Source organism: Leptonotus elevatus, chromosome 3 (assembly GCF_054856555.1).
Source record: "Leptonotus elevatus isolate MCC_2025b chromosome 3, RoL_Lele_1.0, whole genome shotgun sequence".
Lineage (NCBI taxonomy): Eukaryota > Metazoa > Chordata > Actinopteri > Syngnathiformes > Syngnathidae > Leptonotus > Leptonotus elevatus.
Window position 1 is genome coordinate 2,080,001 of NC_141241.1, and position 19,826 is coordinate 2,099,826.

General features: G+C 40.4%; 3 protein-coding genes across 9 annotated transcripts in view; 1 reads left to right on the plus strand and 2 right to left on the minus strand.

The window, feature by feature from the left end:
• LOC147176617 (uncharacterized) overlaps positions 1-3,546 on the minus strand; it is a 9,537-nt gene extending 5,991 nt beyond the window's left edge. For 3 of the 5 annotated variants that reach the window (XM_086070461.1, XM_086070457.1, XM_086070456.1), the window contains exon 1: positions 91-1,647. In XM_086070461.1, coding sequence (XP_085926587.1) covers positions 91-181 — 91 coding nt within the window. In that variant the 5' untranslated portion in view covers positions 182-1,647. Of the gene's footprint in view, positions 1-90; positions 1,648-3,400 lie in introns of those variants that run through there. The other 2 variants (XM_086070459.1, XM_086070458.1) reach the window with 2 other exon arrangements.
• Positions 3,402-8,946, minus strand: LOC147176618 (uncharacterized). 2 transcript variants are annotated; one of them, XM_086070471.1, is made up of 4 exons: positions 8,392-8,946; positions 7,543-7,707; positions 7,295-7,417; positions 3,402-3,532 (listed from the first exon to the last, which is right to left on the minus strand). In XM_086070471.1, exons 1-4 carry the CDS (start codon positions 8,513-8,515, stop codon positions 3,435-3,437), a joined length of 510 nt encoding a protein of 169 aa, XP_085926597.1. In that variant the 5' UTR covers positions 8,516-8,946; the 3' UTR covers positions 3,402-3,434. The 2 variants fall into 2 exon arrangements, with proteins under 2 accessions (XP_085926597.1, XP_085926596.1); XM_086070470.1 differs by lacking the exon at positions 3,402-3,532 and having other exon boundaries at positions 4,195-7,417; positions 8,392-8,917.
• A 756-nt stretch (positions 8,947-9,702) lies between these two features.
• On the plus strand, positions 9,703-16,672 carry LOC147176619 (uncharacterized). 2 transcript variants are annotated; one of them, XM_086070455.1, is made up of 2 exons: positions 9,703-10,098; positions 10,471-11,994. In XM_086070455.1, the coding sequence occupies exons 1-2, from the start codon at positions 9,945-9,947 to the stop codon at positions 11,457-11,459; spliced, it is 1,143 nt and encodes a 380-aa protein (XP_085926581.1). In that variant the 5' UTR covers positions 9,703-9,944; the 3' UTR covers positions 11,460-11,994. The 2 variants fall into 2 exon arrangements, with proteins under 2 accessions (XP_085926581.1, XP_085926580.1); XM_086070454.1 differs by lacking the exons at positions 9,703-10,098; positions 10,471-11,994 and adding exons at positions 12,779-14,183; positions 15,496-16,672.
• Positions 16,673-19,826: the final 3,154 nt, after the last annotated feature.

The window sequence follows — 19,826 nt, forward strand, 5'->3', positions numbered from 1 at the left end:
TTTTTAACATTATAACGTAGTTAGTAAACAAGTGAGAGTAAGAAATTAACAAACCGGCTTCGTATAAAACAGATTGTGGCTCCAACTTACAAAGCGCGTCCAGTAGTTGACGTTGTGGCTCGTTTTCCCCTTCTGTTCCACAAAGTTCCTTCTTGTACTCTGCTGTCTTTCTGGCACACATTTCCACGCCGCAATTACAGCACTTTGCGCTCACTTGGATTTCTTCTCAGGTTTGTGTTGCAAACGCATCGCCTCTCTTTGTTAGCGGCTAGCAAGCTAAGCTAAATTAGCTCGAAAAGCTCCAACGTGCACCCAAACAAGAAAAATTAAATTTATAATGTTTGAGTCAAGTAAAATAGTGACGGACAAATCAAGTCGAGGCTCGAGTCCGACCAGTACTAATTTTGATCGAATTATTAATCGGGAAGAATGATTTGGTGAAGTCTACTCAATCCACAGTGCGCATGCGCAGCAGGTCGGCCATCTTTTTTTGGGGGGGGGGGGTCGCAGGCTACGGCATTCACACTAAGACAAAACATGTAGTGTCCGTCTTTTTGCAATATAATTGAAAGTTTTGAAGATCGCTTGGAACAATATATTCTTTGGCTTTTTTTCTTCTTTTTTTCAAAAGATGTAATTAGAAAAATATTCTGTTCATATTTTTTTGTCTTACATCACATGTATTTTTTTTGTTGTAGGCCTAAATTCCATGACCATTTGCACATTTAGTCGGGACTCATAGAGCGCGATATTTACTTAAATTAGAGATTGCTAGTTTGAAAACAGCCCCTTACCTTATGTTGCCTGCTGTTTTCACCATGTTATACAAATCGCCGACTTTGCCGGAATTCACAGCAAACGAGCTATATCATTATGTAGTCAATGCCGTCTCTTCTCCTTACACCGGGGCTGATTTAAAAGCTTGTCGCTGGCTGATGATTCTCTGGGCCGAGATATGCTACGCTCACACCGGGGGACAATATACCTCGTAATGCAAATGTAAAACTTGTTTATCATGCTAACTGACTATTTTTTTACATTATCTGTTCTATATTCAAACGCTGGGATAATGTTATGTTACTATGTTTACTAGCATGGAACAAATGACTATCGTAGTGGCAAGCTATGCAGTAATTTCATGAATAGGACTCCGGCTCCAGAGTGAAAATTTTCAAGCACAAAGACGAAATCCCCTGTTATTAAACAGTCAAACGCACTTAATAGTTTTGAAGAAGGTGCATTTTAAAACTAAGTGTGTGTTCGTGCAGTTGAAGTGGACGCTAACTATCTGGCTCGTTAATGTCATTTGAAACACACAATTCAAGAGTGTAAGTTTACTAGTAAAATGTATGAACATTTATCTACTAATTACAACATTTATCTACTGACCTCGCAACAACAACAAAAAGATCGCTGCAAATCCGTGAATACTTTGTGGGCTGCCAGTCCTTTCTGTTGATTGATGCTATCATTCGATGTATTTTGTCTTCATTAGTAGGTATGCGATAAAAAGCAACATTTGTTTTACTCCTTTGTCTGTCCGTACAACCGACCGCACAGCAAGATATGACCATTTTACAAGATAATCGATTAGATAAAATACTTTACGCTGTACGAGATTCAATGGTTACAATACAAGCAAGTGGCTCTTTAGCCGTCCAGCGTCCCGTAGGGGGCGTTCCCATGAGGGCACGTGCAAAAGGTCAATAGTCCATTGGTTAGAAATCAATCGGGGGATGATGTAATTGAAGTTGATTATTATTTTCTTAAAAGTAAGTGACGCAGCAGTATGAATATATATATATTTTAAAGTAACAACGTATATAAAATAAATACACGCACATTACGAGCTGCTATTTTTTGTGTCTGCATTAATAGTATGTGGAAATCTGTCAGTCAATCTATCTTTAAACGTTTGCACAATCGCTGCATATTCATGACGACACGACGGAAACAGAGATGGAAGAGCAGCAGTCATACACGCAACTCCTACAAATCGCCTTCTGGCCTATATTTAGAAGGCACTGTTTACGCTTTTATCTTAACTTTGACGTCGGTATTCTTCAAATACCGTCCATGGGTATTTTCAGAACGTTCGAAGGTTTTATTATCACACAATCGTAATTTGTCCAAATGGAGTTGCCGTACAACTTCTGCTGAAGCTCTTCCTTGTACTGTAACAAAACGCGCTATATTAAATAACATTTCCCATCCCTGAAACCGAGCGTAAGTGAGCCTTGACACATTACGTCTCATCACTATTTTTATTGGCGCCAGGTATGAAAATTAGACTTGTTGCCAACTTGTCCGGATAAAGTCGTGTCGCTGAGGCGTCTTCAGATGGTTTAGCTTAGCTTGCTAGCCGCAAACAAAAGACACGCGTCATTCGTTTGCAGCACGTCGCTGTGTTGAGTGAGTAATGTAAAGTGTACTTATTATTTTGTGAAAATGCCTACAAAACGTGTGAAAGAAGAGTGCGAGGAGGATATTTCTCGGACAAAAGAGGAGAACGACCAACAACATCAATTACGGCAAGCTGATTTGGAGAAGCATCAAGATGTGGTTCTCAGATCAGGTTTGTTTGCTTACTCTCACTTAATCAGCAACTAATTACTTTCTAGTGTTACTGGGCGAAGAAACACCACATGTCTGATATTTCAAAGGTTTTATCTACTGATGAAACGAGAGGGACTCTTTGCAGACCACTTGCCTGGCTTGAACAGACAAACAATGGACACAAAACTCCACTTCCATTCGTGGGGTTCAGGGTTGGGCTGACAAATTACGATAGAAACTTGGTCAACAGTAGAGATTTGGACTTTACCGACCAATCATAATAGCGCCTGTTTAAGACATCGTCATATCTGCCTCAGTGTGATAATGGCTTTGAATGGAAAACCCTCTTTACACTTGCAGTAACATCTAGACTGGGTATGTGTTAAGAGATATCTAAAATTCAGTTTTGCCTACTCAAAAGGAACATTTCAAATAGCTACACTCTTCATATCCACGCCATTTTGTCTACTCAAGTAAAGTCAAGTTGTTACTCATCTTGTGTTAATATACCATAATTTCACTTCATTAAACTCTTTTTTTGTTTTTTGTTTTTTTACATAGTCTTTTATTGTTTTATGTTTTTGTAATTACAATGCTACTTGTCTTTATTAAAATAACATTTACATGTTTCTAGGCTGGTCATGGAATGGATTAATGGCATTTGACTTTCGGTGGAGAATATTGAAACGGTATCCAAGTAAAATCAGTTACTAGCTTGGACGTGAAAGGGGGGAAAAAAACATGCAGGTGAAGGTGCCACTGCATTTGACCTTATTTGTCTTCTCCCTTTATAAAGGCCAGATACTGCATGAGGTGACTTGACTTGTCGCATAACTTGACTCACCTTGAATCAAACAGTGACTTGGTGTAAACTTGGCTTAAGCAAATCCTTTTGTTTTTATCTTCTTGTCCCCGTTCCTGCAGATGTGACTGAACAAGCGTCGGAGCGTCCTCACGTTGAAGGGGAACGGGCGTCCTGTCACATTAAAGAAGAAGAGCAAGAGGCTGATATTGCAGACCTTCCATTGACAGTCATTGTGAAGAGTGAAGATGATAGCGAAGAAGATGATGGAGACCACCGTGGACCAAAAGACGACGGCTTCTTCTCACCACTATCAGAAGGTGACGACATGACGTCACACTCATCTGACGATGACGATGGACACACTAAAGATGATGCGACATGTGACACTGACAACAAACGCGTGAAATGTTCTCAGTGTGACAAAACTTTTTTCTACAATTCATCGCTGAAAAGGCACACAAGAACACACACCGGAGAAAAACCTTTTATCTGCTCGGTTTGTGATAAAAGATTCTCCATAAAAAGGCATTTAATAGTACACACAAGAACACACACTGGGGAGAAACCTTATTCCTGTTCAGTCTGTGGTAAAAAATTCAGTCAAATGGGTCATTTAAAAGCGCACACAAGAACGCACACTGGGGAAAAACCGTTTGCCTGCTCAGTTTGCAATAAGCGATTCTCTGTGCAGGGGCATTTAGTAACACACAAAAGAACACACACTGGAGAGAAACCTTTTGCCTGCTCATTTTGTGGGAAAGGATTCACTCAGAGATGCACTTTGATAACACACACAAGAACACACACGGGTGAGAAACCATTCAGTTGCAGTGTGTGTGATAAAAGATTCTATGTCAAGCGTGAGGTGAAGAGACACAAGTGCGCTGGTGAGAAGAGTGGCTTCGACTGAAGCTGCAAAAAAATCTGTGAAGAAACTGACTATTTGTTGGCAGTTAATGACTCATTCACTACTCCCTAATCACCATATCGGGATTTGTATATAGAGGACTCATCAAATGTAAAACGGTAACATGTTTTCATAGTGTGTCCTGTGATTTTCTTTTTTTCTTGTCAGTTGTGAGTACTATTCAAGTTAAATAAAGAAGGAAACTCATTTTTGTGTGGATAGTTTTTTGTTTTTTTTCGCATTAAATGCAAGCATGAAGCTAGCTGGCGTTCATTAGATGAAATATTTGGCTGGACATTTTCTTAATTGTTGAAGTAAAAAAAACTTCCATTCTCTGCTGTTGTATGTGTCAAATTCACAGTCAACTTCAACTGTGAGCGACCAATAAACTGCTTGAAGCAATCGTGCTTTGCTTTGCCTCTAATTTGAAAAACTATGCGAGCTGTGAGGACGGACAGACGCTAAGGAATAGTTTAAAATGTGAGAGAGCGAAAGAAACAAAAAAAAAAAAAAGTCACCATCGCCGACTTTTGTGGGTGGTTCTGGATTCTATGAGTGCGACTTTCACACTGAAGCCGAGAAGCAAGAAGCGTCCTTGGGCTGCTGAACAACATCTGAAGCTAAATGTGGACTTGGACGTGAGCAGAACTAGCACAGATCAACAGTGACATCTATTGGTAGAATGACGGTACAGCAACATGGTCAGGCATGTATTTAATGTTTGTGTGTTATTTATGGTGACTGTAAATCAAAAAAAGTGTGAGGAAGTAATTATTTATTTAGGAAGTATTAGCGATTTTGATTGAGGGGAGATGTGTATGTTGCAGTTTCTAATAAGGTATGATATACTAACTTGAATGGCGTAACTCCAGCAAGATGGCCTTTTTTTTGTGTGCCTATTACTGATTAGGGCTGTCAACTTTACAACTAGTAATCGCGACTACTGTCAGTAGTAAATCAGCAAAATAATCGTTTGTAAGTAATTACCTCACTGAGTGTATTGGCAGTGCGTCCGCCATATTGGATGTGGCATATCTGCCTCGTGAACACAAATAAATACTGATATTCGATTCAACTTCATAATGCGGCAACCTACAGAGTCAATAAATATTTGCAAGCACACACCAGGCACTCAAAACTGCATACAACTTTGAATCTGATGACTAAGACTCCACTCACACAAGCTTGTTGAACAGACAAGTTTATTTACAGCACGTATCAGATGGCTGTTTTTAAAGCCTGCTCAAGCGCACTCATTTGGGGGAACTTTCCTATTCCATATTTGGTCTTTTTTTTTTGTCAATGTGCATACAAGGTTCATTGTTTGAACATATATCGGGAATATAAGGACGACTATCGCTCAGTTCTCTATGGAGGATTGGGCTCGTCTGTCTAACACAAATTTTAAGGCATGCAATAATAATTAGAACATCATGCACAAGGTCTGCTGTGCAAAGTAGCCGGTGTACAATCTCACATGAGGAATTTTCTCACGACTGTTGTCAGTTTGGCAAGCTTCCGAACGACAAAACAAATAACATAAAACTTCATTTACAAATTTGTTTATTATGAATGACAATGAAGTCATTATAGGTTTCATATCATAAATATGTAAATGGTCACTATATATATATATATATATATATATATATATATACACATGTATACACATATATACGTGTATATACATATATGGGTATTATACCCATTCATTTAGTAAGAAAAAACTAACAATGAGTATAACCTAAAATATAATACAATGTAAAAAAAATAGAAATAAGTAATTTTTACTGTCAATTATATACAATAACCATTTATCTTCAAAACTGGGAGTGCTATAAAAAAACATTTCATTTAAGGAGTCAACTAAATGCTGTAGTTGACAATAAAAAAATACGGCTAAAGTGATTAGGCAGTTGGCATCTCACTGTCTAAATTTCTTTCTCCAGATTCACTGACCACCTTCACACCAGAACACTTGTGTCTCTTCACCTGACGCTTAACATGAAATCTTTTCTCACACACACTGCAACTGAATGGTTTCTCACCAGTGTGTGTTCTTGTGTGTGATATTAAATGCTCCTTCTGAGCAAATTTTTTATCACAATCTGAGCAGGCAAATGTCTTCTCCCCTGTGTGTGTTCTTGTGTGTGCAATTAAATGGCCCTTCTGAGTGAATCCTTTCCCACAAACTAAGCAGGCAAAGGGTTTTTCTCCAACATGTGTTCTTGTGTGTGCTGTTAAATTTGTCTTTTTAGAGAAACTTTTACTGCAAACTGTGCAGGAAAAGGGTTTCTCGCCAGTGTGTGTTCTCATGTGTTGAATCAATGTTGAACGTACACTGAAACTTAAACTGCAAACTGAGCAGGTAAAAGGTTTCTCCCCAGTGTGTGTTCTTATGTGTATTCTTAAATCACCTTTCTGAGTAAATCTTGTACCACAAAATGAACAGGCAAAAGTTTTCTCCCCGGTATGTGTTCTTGTGTGTGCTATTAGATGTCCCTTCTGGGTGAATCTTGTGCCACAAACTGAGCAGGCAAAAGGTTTCTCCCCAGTGTGGGTTCTCGTGTGTGCAATTAAATCTCCCTTCTGTCTAAAGCTTGTACCACAAAATGAGCAGGCAAAGGGTTTCTCTCCAGTGTGTGTTCTTGAGTGTATTCTCAAATCTCCCTTTCTAGAAAACCCTTTGCCACAAACTGAACAGGCAAAAGGTTTCTCCCCAGTGTGTGTTCTTGTGTGTGCTATTAAATGTCCCTTCTGAGTGAATCTTTTATCACAAACTGAGCAGGAAAATGGCTTTTCTCCAGTGTGTGTTCGTATGTGTCGTTTCAATGTTGACTTGTTGTAAAAAGCTTTGTCACACTGGCAACATGCTAAGTGTTTGTTATCATTGTGACATGGCATATCACCTTTGGAGTATTCATCATCAGCATCAGTGTCAGGAGAGTGTGCTGTCATGTCACCACCATCTGTGAGTGGAGCAAAGCGGCTTTGTGTTTGGAAGCCTTCGTATGCGTCTCCGTCACCTTCTTCACTCTTTACAATGACAGTCAATGGAAACTCTGCCAAATCATCCTCTTGCTCCTCCTCCTTACAGCGATGGGACTCTGGCTGTTGCTGCTCAATATGAAGATCTTCTTCACTGATGTCTGCGGGACATAAGAAGAGAAACGTGCAAGGTTTATTAAAATCCAGCTTCGCTCTGTCAAGTTTCATGTTGAGTCTTTTTGATGCCGCTCCTCACTGTGAAGGGAATTAAGCAGTGACCACTGACCTTGCTCTTCATCATCTTCACCCTTCACAATCACACCCAGAATTTGAAACTTGGTGATTTCAGCCTCCTGCTCTTCCTCTTTAATGTTTGAGGGCTCTGGCTCCTGCTGCTCCACCCTGGAGCTCCACTCCTGCCGCTCAAGTCCACGATCATCTTCTGGGACGTCTGCAGGACACAAGAAGACAAACACACGTGGTTTGCTAAAGTTATACGATAAGGCTGCCATCTTGCCGCCCCAACAACGCATCCCAATGACAAAGATAAGAGAATTTTGTCACATAGCAGTCAGAAATTCCTGCAGCTCCTTTAATTTTGCTGTCTGCCCCATATTTTTCTTTACTTAACATCCATTTAGAATGAGAATCTTTATTGATAATGCACAGTTCACAACAAAACATGGCCACTGTCCCACATCGGTGAAAAATACATTAATAAAGCAAAAAGAAATATAAATTTCTTGCCCACAGCACAGAGAAGGGTGTTGTTAACGTCCTGCCAAATCTGAATGAGTCAAAAATAAATTGGTAAATAGTGGTATGCAGACTCGAGTTTTGTTTGAAGTTCCTAAATCGATTTGCTTCTAAAACTATTTGACGTTTAAAAATAATTGCTGAACTCACGCGCAAAGACCGACAATTGTGTCGTACTTTTTCAGTACAACGAATTTTTTTTAAATTTATATCTTATTTATAATTTTCAAGCTTTCCAATGACAAGCAAAAAAAAAAAAGAAGTTATACAAGTAAAATAATCATAAATAACCAAACGTGGGACGTACTTACTACTTGCACATTATTATTCACATATATATTCACTGTGTGAAGTAGTTTAGTTAAAGAAATGTACTCACCTGCTCGGTGGAACACAACTCGAGGCCTAAAAACAGCGTCCAGTAGTTTACGTTCTCGCTCCTTCTCATCTTTTGCTTCACCGACTTCCCCCTCGTGCTTTTCTTTCACAACTTTAGCACACATTTTTAAACGATAATAGCAACACTTTACAGTGACTCACACTTGATCCGTGTTTAGCGCTGTGCTACTAACAAAGGCGTCTCTTTGTTAGCGGCTAGCAAGCTAAGCTAAGCTAGCTCGAGAAGCTTCGACGTGCACCCAGACGAGTTGAAGCCGACAAGAAAAATTCATGAATAATGTTGTTGTCCAGTAAAGGTCGTACAATGTCCAGGCTTCATTGCGTTCAGAATTAATTCAGAATAATTATTTGATGGCGGCAGCGCGTCAAGCTACAAGAATGGAAAAAAAACTGCACAGAAGTAGCACTTCAGCGTAGTTAGTACGGCAAGACCATTTGGACAAACTACGACTGCGTCTCATTCCAGTGTCTGCACCGAAAGTTGCGTAATATTCCTAGGATTGCTTTTATTGTTTGTACTTTATTTAAAAAGCATGGACTTGAACATTTATAGTGAGTTTAACTACAGGTGTGTGTGTGGGGGGGGGGGGGGGGGGGCGTGCGCGTGTTTGTATCGTGCATTATGTCGCATTACTGTGGAGCAATGACTGTCTTGTCTTAACAAATGTCTCCGGAGTCAACATTGCCATCTATGGGTGATACTTCTGCTAGCACACATCACTACATCGGCTCACGGAGGCAAATACAATATCAACCAAATAATGTATCACGTGCAAAACAGTGTTCTCAGTCCAGCCCATATAGAATTTGTATGATATATCGCCTTAATCAAATGAAAACAGGGGTGGGCAATTCATTTTTGCCAAGGGTCCACCTTTTATTTTATTTTATTTTTTACTTTTTTTCACTTCCGCTCTTGCACGACAATGTAGTTTTTTTTTTTTTATCTTAATGCGAAAGGTCAATAGATTTTGGAAATATTCTAATTTGTTTAGTTGAAGTCTGTACCCCGCCGCCCCATTTTTGTATTTACTTAGGATTATGATATATTGACAGGATTTCTTACTGATTCGTCAAATTATATTGTGTCAATAAAAAAAATATTTATTGAAACAAAAATAAAAGTGTACAACGGGGGGCAACAATGATGCCATGGATTTTAAATGCATTCAAATAAATTATTAACAAATATGTAGCTTTCAAAGCCTTTTTGTTAGCAGAGTCATGAATGTTGACAAAATATGTATTAATCTCTCCCGTCCCTCCACTCGCCGCAGAACGTGACCCGGAAGTCGTTCTCTCGCCGTCACTTTATCAGCAGTGCTAAAAGTGTCTACACCACGGACATTCATACACATGTTGTGTTTCTGAACGCAGTGAAGCCACAACAAATGACGTCCATTATTACCCTAACATTACTGGGCTGAGACATTCATCAAATCTTCGTATCGGGATGAACTCGTATCGGTGCACGAAGCCTCTTGAGCTAGCTCAGCTTAGCCGGCTAACCGCTAACAGAGGGAAGCCCAACAAATGGAAGAACGTGTTGTGATTGTCTTTGCAATAATGTGTGCGCAACCAACAGCGTTGTACGCAAAGGAACTTTGTGGAACAAAAGAGGAGAATGAGCGACAACGTCAACTAGTGGACGCTGTTTTCAGGCCTCAAGTTGTGTACCACGCAGCGGGTTTGTACATTTCTGTCGCTCACTAAATTTTGAGTACTTTTTATTATAAATATTCTCATTATTTTATTTTTAATGGACACCTCATTACGTTATTAAAATTAAATAATTATGTGCTACAGTATGTGGATATGTTAAGAACGTTTGTGTTGTGGGATGAATAGTAAACACTACCTAATGGGGTGCTTTCCATTTTGTCGATGCCAAAGGTACACACGTGAATAACGATTAAATAAAAACAATAATAACAAATTGCTGATTTTATACATCCTATTACTGGACTACTGAAGCCAAGTCAAAGTCACAACATTAGACATGAGCAAAGCTTGATTGACCTTCTTACAGTCGGTGTGTTTGTCTTCTTGTGTCCTGCAGATGTCAGCGAAGATCTTCATTCTGAGCAGCAGGAACCAGAGCACCACTACATAAAAAAGGAAGAGGAGACAGACCCTCCTCATGGTCACGGAGAGGCGCTGGGTCCCACTTTCATGAAAGAAAAAGAGGAGCAAGACACGCCACACATTAAAGAGGAAGAGCAGGAGGCTGACATCACTGACTTTCCATTGACTGTCATTGTGAAGAGTGAAGATGATGATGATGATGATGAAGAGGAAGGTGATGGAGACCGCTGTGGAGGATCACAATCAGACAGGGTCTTAGCACCGCTAACAGATAGTGACGACATAACGTCACACGCTCCTGACACTGACAACGACGATAATGATGAACACTCAAAAGGTGATATGACATGTCACACTGACACAGAACGTGTGAAATGTTCTCAGTGTGACAAAACATTTTACAATAAGTCAACGCTGAAAAGACACACAAGGACACACACTGGAGAAAAACCTTTTGCCTGCTCAATTTGTGGTAAAGGTTTCTCGATAAAGACCAATTTAACAAGGCACATAAGAAGACATGATGGAGAAAAACCTTTTGCCTGCTTAGTTTGCGATAAAAGATTCTCTATAAAGGAAGATTTGAAAATACACGCAAGAACACACACTGGGGTGAAACCTTTTGCTTGCTTAGTTTGTGGTCAAAGATTCTCTAGGAATACAATTTTAACAACACACAAAAGAACACACACTGGAGAAAAACCTTTTGCCTGCTCGGTATGCGGTCTTCGATTCACTCAAAAGACGAATTTAACGAGACACACAAGAACACACACTGGTGAGAAACCGTTTGCTTGTTCCGTTTGTGGGAAAACATTTAACCGAAAGACAAATTTAGCAGCACACACAAAAACACATGCTGGAGAGAAACAATTCAGTTGTGGTGTGTGTGAGAAAAGATTTCATGTCAAGCGTGACATCAAAAGACACAAATGTGCTGGTGAGAAGAGCAGCCATCAATGAAGCTGCTGGGGAAAAAAAGTTTTAAAAAAGAGGTCCTGTCCACAAGCTGGCGAGGCCACTTAAAGCACCACCCACGTTTTTGGCTCACGTCAGCGAAAAAAGTGTGATTCGCTGCCAGGCCATTGAATTGTTGCTGTGCTTGGGGTTGTTTTTCAGTTACGTGTAAATATTTGTAAGTGTTTGCATGCAAAGTGTCATATAAGAGGAAATAAAGGAAAATCTATACTTGGTGGATTAAGAGTTGTTCTGCTTGCAAGAATGATAAAAGATTGCCCTTTGACATGTCTCATTCTCAGTGTTTAAAGTTGTTTTTATTTAAGTTTAAAAAGTCAAATATTTAATTTTTATGGACCAATAAGAGTGTAGGATTTTTAAGGCACTCTTGATATCTTGTAGAGCACACAATAACTCTAAGCATTTTGGTCTCTTGAGTCTGACATACTTTGAGAAGCTGCCTATTTTGGATACATTCCACATTTTGAACGTACACGTTGTATCTTCTGTGTAAAGTCAAAGCTATTAAAGAGTTCTAACAAAAAAAAAAGGCATGTGTTTTATTTGATGTCCTCTCTTAATTTCAATTAATGAAGAAATCAATAGTGAATTGGATTGATAAACACAATTAAAATAGTTAAATACTTATCAATTCCCATCTTAAGCCTTGCTGCAATTAAAAGAACAGCAACAGTGTAATAGTTGTATGCATATTACATCCATCCATTTTAAGTTAGTGTTCTGTTTCATGAATGCCACTCAAGGTAGGAATAAACCCACAAGATCTAATTATGGTGTTTTAATTCCAGTTATTATTCCCATGCAGATGTTGTTGCAAGACTGAAAAAAACAAAAACAATTACTTATAATAATAATAAAATCATGTATGCAGGTCCATAGATATTGCTGGAACATTAGATTGGTTCCCCTTTTCAATGAATACATACAGTAGAACATGCAAAGGTAAATATTGGTGTTAAAAGGTGGTATCGTGTGACTGTAAACAATGAAGCAGCTTCAGTAGTACAATAAAAAATAAAAACAAGTCTCAATAAACAGCAGCTCAACTTATCATAATCATGTCATATACCGTAGGTAGCCAATATACCTCAAATCAACACAACACTAACCCCAAGTGATGATCAGTCACTTATTAAATATGCTAAAAAAAAAATAGCAAATTAATTATGCTGTCATTGATTAAAATGGTACGAGCCGCCCACATGACAATCTGCGCTCAAGTCGAGCCCGTACAAAGAGCCTTTAATATGTCACAAAAGTAAACACGTTGTTACGTCATCGTCCCAAACGCTCTTTTCTTTTTACATCAAGCTGACATGACTAACCTTAAAAGCATGAGGCGGACAACCACACACATAACCGCCAAACTTTGTGCAACAAAGTACTACAATGTCGCGCTTGTCCCACAATGAGGCGCTCGGACCCTTTATTTTGCTTCCGTGTTGAGACTGGAGATTGTAAAATGCAGACGCGCTTGCTTGTTGAGTTCCGCAATAAATACGCCATTACTTGGCTAAAGACACTTCATCTTTCCGTCATTCATTCATCCGAATGCATCGTCAAGCTGCCACAACTTAACAGGTTATGGACCCAGGAGTCATTCGGAAGGAAAGTTTGGATGAAAGTTTTGTCAGTATCCACCGTGTAGAAAGTCGCGACGAGCCGCGTGCTAACGGACGGCTAATTAGCAAGAAGAGCTAACTAGCATCATGGATCCACGAGGGGCAAGCAGGTTGCCTCGACTGACGTTCGACGGAGATGAGACGAAGTATGAGCTTTGGGAGACCAGAATGTTGGGACATTTCCATCGAATAGGGCTGAAAGAAACTGTGCTGGAAGAACCAACGACCGACGCCGCAAGAGCAACAGACGAAAAGAAAAATGCTGACGCATTCGCAGAAATGATTCAACTCCTCGATGACAAAAGTCTCTCATTAATTATGACGGATGCGCCAAATGACGGAAGAAAAGGTTTGAAAATATTAAGGGAGTATTACACCGGGAAAGGAAAACCCCGCGTCATCAATCTGTACACCACGCTCACGTCACTTCAGAAGGGAGATGACGAAAGCATAATGGACTACATCGTCAGAGCTGAAACAGCCGTCACGGCATTGCGAAATGCAGGTGAAACGTTAGGAGAGGGTTTATTAGTAGCCGCGGTCTTGAAGGGACTGCCCGAAAGCTTTAAGCCATTCGCAATACACGTGGCGCATACAGAGGATGACGTCACGTTTGCAGATTTCAAAACTAAGCTGCGAAGTTTTGAAGAGACGGAAAAGACAAATGCAGCTGAGTCAAGTGACAGAGTAATGAAGGCTCAAGGGAGGAGAGCTGGACGTCCTCCCGCCGAAGGAAACGCACGAGACCGGAACAAAGAAGACACAGAGATAACGTGCTTCAAGTGTGGCATCAAAGGACATTGTGCGAAAGCGTGTCGGCAGAAGACACGGTGCAGTCGTTGCAAAAATGACACAAGCAAAGACGCCACATGCGCGAGTAAAATCTCAGCGGATGACGACGACGCGTTCAAAATGAGGGATGGACTGACCGCTACCCAGAAGCAGACGGCGTGCAACATCCAGGAACGAGGCTCAATCGTTACAGAGGCGACCAAGTTCAAAACCTTGGACAGCGCGTTCCGACCAGGAAAGCACGACGTTGAGTTGGCTGACGGAACCCGGTGCAGTGGAGCCGCCCAGAAAAAAGGTAATGCGGAGTTTTACCTTATCGACAGCGACACAAGGCGACGTTGAGGGACGCCCTTTTCATACCAACCTCCATTTTCTGTACCGCTTGTCCTCACAAGGGTCGCGGGGGTTGCTGGAGCCTATCCCAGCTGGCTTCGGGCAGTAGGCGGGGTTACACCCTGAACTGGTTGCCAGCCAATCGCAGGGCACACAGAGACGAACAACCATACTCACAATCGCACTTATGGACAATTTGGAGTGTCCAATTCACCTGCCATGCATGTTTTTGGAATGCGGGAGGAAACCGGAGTACCCGGAGAAAACCCACGCAAGCACGGGGGAGAACATGCAAACTCCACCCAGGAAGGCCGAAGCCCGGACTTGATCTCACAACCTTTGCACTGGGAGGCGGTCGTGCTAACCAGTCAGCCACCGTGCCGCCACATTTACACACGGCATCAGATATTAATTAGGCCACTGCAATTATGAGGATGTTCTCAAACTGCAGAATGTGGTTAAAGGTATGCAGATCTAAGGCAAAACATCGAGGTTCCGAAAAAGAGCGTGAGGTGTGTATTGAGGGGAAATAAATTTGCCCATACTAGAAATCGAAACCGCGATACTAGAGCAGAGGCTCCCTTACAATTGGTACACACGGAAATATGTAGTCGTTTACTCAGGTGCTATATTTGTATACTTTCTGAAACAGAAAAGCGACACTGTGCTAGCCACAGAAAAAGTTTCTCGCAGACATACCAATACCCCCTTACGGGAAAGTGGGGTGTAACAGGTCTGACAACATGGACCGAACACATGTGCAATGAGTTCCAACCACTCTTAAGGAAAAAGAAAATAAGACACGAGACGTCAGCCTCGTATTCCCCACATCAGGTTGTGGCGCACACTTTTCGAGATGGGCGGATGCATGATAGCAGAAAGCGGCCCGGCCTAAATATTTACGGCACTGCGCAGTACAAACTGTAGCAATGGTACGCAACAGATGCTTTAACAGACGTACAGGTAAGACTTAAGTTACGTGGTGAGGAGGTTATCCCAAATACTTTTGCCGAACCTACAGAAGAGCAGTGGTTTACTGTGAAGCAAGTACTAAGATACCTTCAAGGCACTTCAGAGAGAGAGTTAAGCTTCAATTGTGAGAAATTAGGTGCGCAGGCCTATAGCGACGCAGATTGGGCGGCCGGTAGCAGCAACAGGCGCAGTACTACGGGAGTAATACTGAGTTTTGAGCGAGAATTGTTCTCCAGTTTCTTGGAAAACAAAAGAAACACCTTCTTATACAGTCGGTGTGTTTGTCTTCTTGTGTCCCGCAGATGTCAGCGAAGATCTTCATTCTGAGCAGCAGGAACCAGAGCACCGCGACATAAAAAAGGAAGAGGAGACAGACCCTCCTCAGGTTCAAGGAGAGGCGCCGGGTCCCACTTTCATAAAAGAGGAGGAGGAGCAGCAAGACACTGCACACATTAAAGAGGAAGAGCAGGAAGCTGACATCACCGACTTTCCATTGACTGTCATTGTGAAGAGTGATGATGATGATGATGATGATGAAGACCGCTGTGGAGTATCACAGTCAGACAGGGTTTTAGCACCGCTAACAGATAGTGACGACATAACGTCACACGCTCCCGACACTGACAACGACGATGATGATGAACACTCAAAAGGTGATATGACATGTCACACTGACACAGAACGTGTGAAATGTTCTCAGTGCGACAAAACATTTTACAGCAAGTCAACGTTGAAAAGACACGCGAGGACACACACTGGAGAAAAACCTTTTGCCTGCTCAATTTGTGGTAAAGGTTTCTCGATAAAGACCAATTTAACAAGGCACGTAAGACGACACGATGGAGAGAAACCTTTTGCCTGCTCAGTTTGTGGTCAAAGATTCTCTCGGAATACAATTTTAACAACACACAAAAGAACACACACCGGAGAAAAACCCTTTGCCTGCTCGGTATGCGGTCTTCGATTCACTCAAAAGACAAATTTAACGAGACACACAAGAACACACACTGGTGAGAAACCGTTTGCTTGTTCCGTTTGTGGGAAAACATTTAACCGAAAGACAAATTTAGCAGCACACACAAAAACACACGCTGGAAAGAAACAATTGAGCTGTCGTGTGTGTGAAAAAATATTTCATGTCAAGCGTGACATTAAAAGACACAAATGTGCTGGTGACAAGAGCAGCCATCAATGAAGCTGCTGGGGCAAAAACATGCTAAAACAAAAATTGAGGTTTACATGTCTTGGGAGGAGGGGCAGCATTTTAGGCAGGCACTTTTCAAAACTAATAGTATTATACTACATGTAGCTAAGTTTAATGTAATACATTTTTCATATCATATCAATCATCTTGTAAACAATGAATCCCGGTATATGATACTGGCTTAAATTATACTACTTAGGTCGTCACCATATCAGCAATCAACTGTCTGCTCAAATGGCTTTCTAATATTTTAATAAAGCTAATACTGCCATTGATCAATTGTTTTTCACATTTATCTATCCATTAAAATTGGTCAGATATTGTCTTTGTCATCAATTCAATTTCATTAAGTGGCATTGTTGTCTTAGCATAATTAGGGCCCCAACCCATGCAATAATTGCACAGCCGCAAAATCAACCCGTGGGTGTTACTTTATTTTAAAATAGCAAAATAGCATGACCAAAAGCATCAAAAAGCTCACAACAGGTCACAAGACCACGCATGGGTTTAAGATATCATTTAGTGTTTTTGTTTCAAAATCTTAGGGTCGACAAGATTGCTTCTTTTTTCTCGTTGGGTCTCCATAATAACCACTTTACAGTCAAAACATAACCTAAATATTTGTTACGTTTGATGTATATATCGTATATTCACATGTATTTTTACTCTTGCTTAGTTTGTGAAGCATTTATTCCGTGAAGGGGAGTACGAGCCATGCCCGAGAGCTGCGGACTTATCGCAGGATGGTACCGTGTCGGGAATGTTTTACGATTGAGGCTTAACCTTAGTCTGCATTGTTCTGAAAATCCCATCAAAGTCAAGGCTGCGAGTTTGCGTTTGGAGTGCCGAGATCTCTTGTCCGCTCTCTCCTCGGCGAGTAAAAGAATTTCAATCTCTTGTCTTCCTTTCAGATTGTTGTCTATCAACTGTTCCTGGTTGCCTAAACCTGGCATTAACACATCCTTGTTTTACAAAAACATAACCTTATTTCTAACATTCTCCATTTTTTTTTTTAGTAAATTAAAGTATGTTGTTTTTTTTACAGTTCAATTCCGTTTCTTTGATGCAATAAAGAATGACGTCAAATGCAAATCCAAATCTGACTTTCAAATGCATCCAAGCAATTTATAATTGTTTGAGAGATTATTGTGGGACATTCACAATATCCTTGTGGTAATCATACACACTATATATATATATATATATATATTTTTTTTTTTTCCTTCCTGTATAAATTTAAACCAGAATATACAATTTGGGTGTACAGTACTGTTATAATATTATTCATTACTTACATTTTCAACAAGAACATATTGTTTCAGAATCCAAATGATCTAATAATGTCTCGTTAGTGAATGTCGTACTTTCAATCAGCACTCCTGCCTTTAGCAAGTCCTTCATCACTAGTCAAATGTATCTCTACTTCAATAACTAATCTTTAGCATAGATAATATTCACTTCTTTGCTCCGATTTCCACTTACTTACATGCTGTCATTAAACCAACATCAGAATCACTTAATATTCGGATTAGGAAGAAAAACAAAAAGCACTGTCATCTTTTATTCCCGTTTCCCATCTTAGTACGTTTCCTTCTACCATAACTGTTAGTCGTTACAATTTACAATATAAGCTTGCGTCTTAAAACCTTTTAATAATCTTTTTCTCTTCAATGCCAGTACTTATCAGGTCCTGCTGGGGAGGATACCTAGTAAGTATTTTTAAATGTAGTCAATAAAGGTTTAAAATCCCTAACTGTCAAAGTAATAGTAAATAGTCATTAGTCTTTTCGAATACGTCGTCGTCTTATTCTCGTCATGAAGTCATTGCAATTCCGCATAGAAACTTCTATCGTTCAAGTGATATTTTTCATTCAACTTTGCAATTTGGGAGTCAAAAAGGGGAGTGTGGCTTATCTGAATTCTTGTCCACAGGAAGTGAAGGAGTGAGGTCACTCACTCGGGGGTCAGACTGATAAGGGAGAAACAGATGCCTCTCATAACACACGCACACACATCTGTTAATCATCAACACCACCACCAGTGTTCTAAACACTTTATCTAATCTGAATTCAGCCACTAATTCTGCACTTTTCTTTTCCTTAACTCTTATCATAAAACACACTCACGCCTCTCAGGATTAGTCACCAAACAGTACATATATTTTCAACATTCACAGCAATGCAAATTTTGACTCCGTTTTGATTAGTATACTATCTCATAACAATTCCCTTGAGTACCAATCCATCCAATTAAGCCCCTTAGATATTAAATTTAACTTTATTCAATCCCACAATGTTTTTATTTTATTTATTATTTTCTCTCTCACAAATTTCCCTTAAAAGGTATTAACCCCTGACAGGACCATTTACGGCCCACGCACCTCAGGTTTGACACACACCAAAATGTCTTATTTCCACCATTTTGTTATGCAGTTATGTTAGACTCTATCTAACAACCCCTTATACACAATTCAAGCCCTTTTAGACGTCATCGTTTAGACAATATGACACACACAAGAGCTCACAAAGACAAACAGACACAATACAATTATGCCTCAATATCAGCAGGCTGTTAAGGCTCAAGCTTTTTTTTCTTTTTTTTTTCTTATCTTAATCTTAGCGCCAGCCTCACTTCTCATTTACACAAACGTTGTATAGCAGCCATTTTTATTTCACGGAATTTAAGTGTACAACAGAGACAAACAGACACAATACAATTATGCCTCAATATCAGCAGGCTGTTAAGGCTCACGCTTTTTTTTCTTTTCTTATCTTAATCTTAGCGCCAGCCTCACTTCTCATTTACACAAACGTTGTATAGCAGCCATTTTTATTTCACGGAATTTTAAAGTGTACACAGAACTCCGCCGTCCCTCATTTTGCTTGCCATTGACGAGCATTCACAGGATTTTTCTTTCTTAACGCGCAATGACCTCCAGTCATTCACTTCCCCCCATTTTAGATTCACCCAGGAGGGATTACGACCCCCCCCCCCCCCTAATTACAGGCGCAAGTTCCGCACTTCGCCCAATATTTTGGGTTCGCCAGGAGGATTTTCAACCCCTTCTCTCAGCGCTACACAAACACAAAAACACACTCCCACGTCGAACCCTTCACTACACAACAACAACAACAACAAGCTGACCTGACGAACCTTCGACCATGAGGCGGACAACCGCACGTAACCACCAAACCTTCTGCAACAAAGTATTACAGCGGTCGATTTGAAGAAAACAAGCCTTCGCAAATGTATCCAAGTTGACTTTGACAAACCTTGTGCTTTTGTCTTCTCGTGTCGTGCGGATTTCACCGAAGACCAGTGCCGGGAGCCAGAGCCCCTTCAGAGCAAAGAGGAGGAGGAGGAGGAGGAGCCAGAGCGTCATCAGATTAAAGAAGAAGAGGGAGAGGGAGAGGAGGCGGAGCCAGAGCA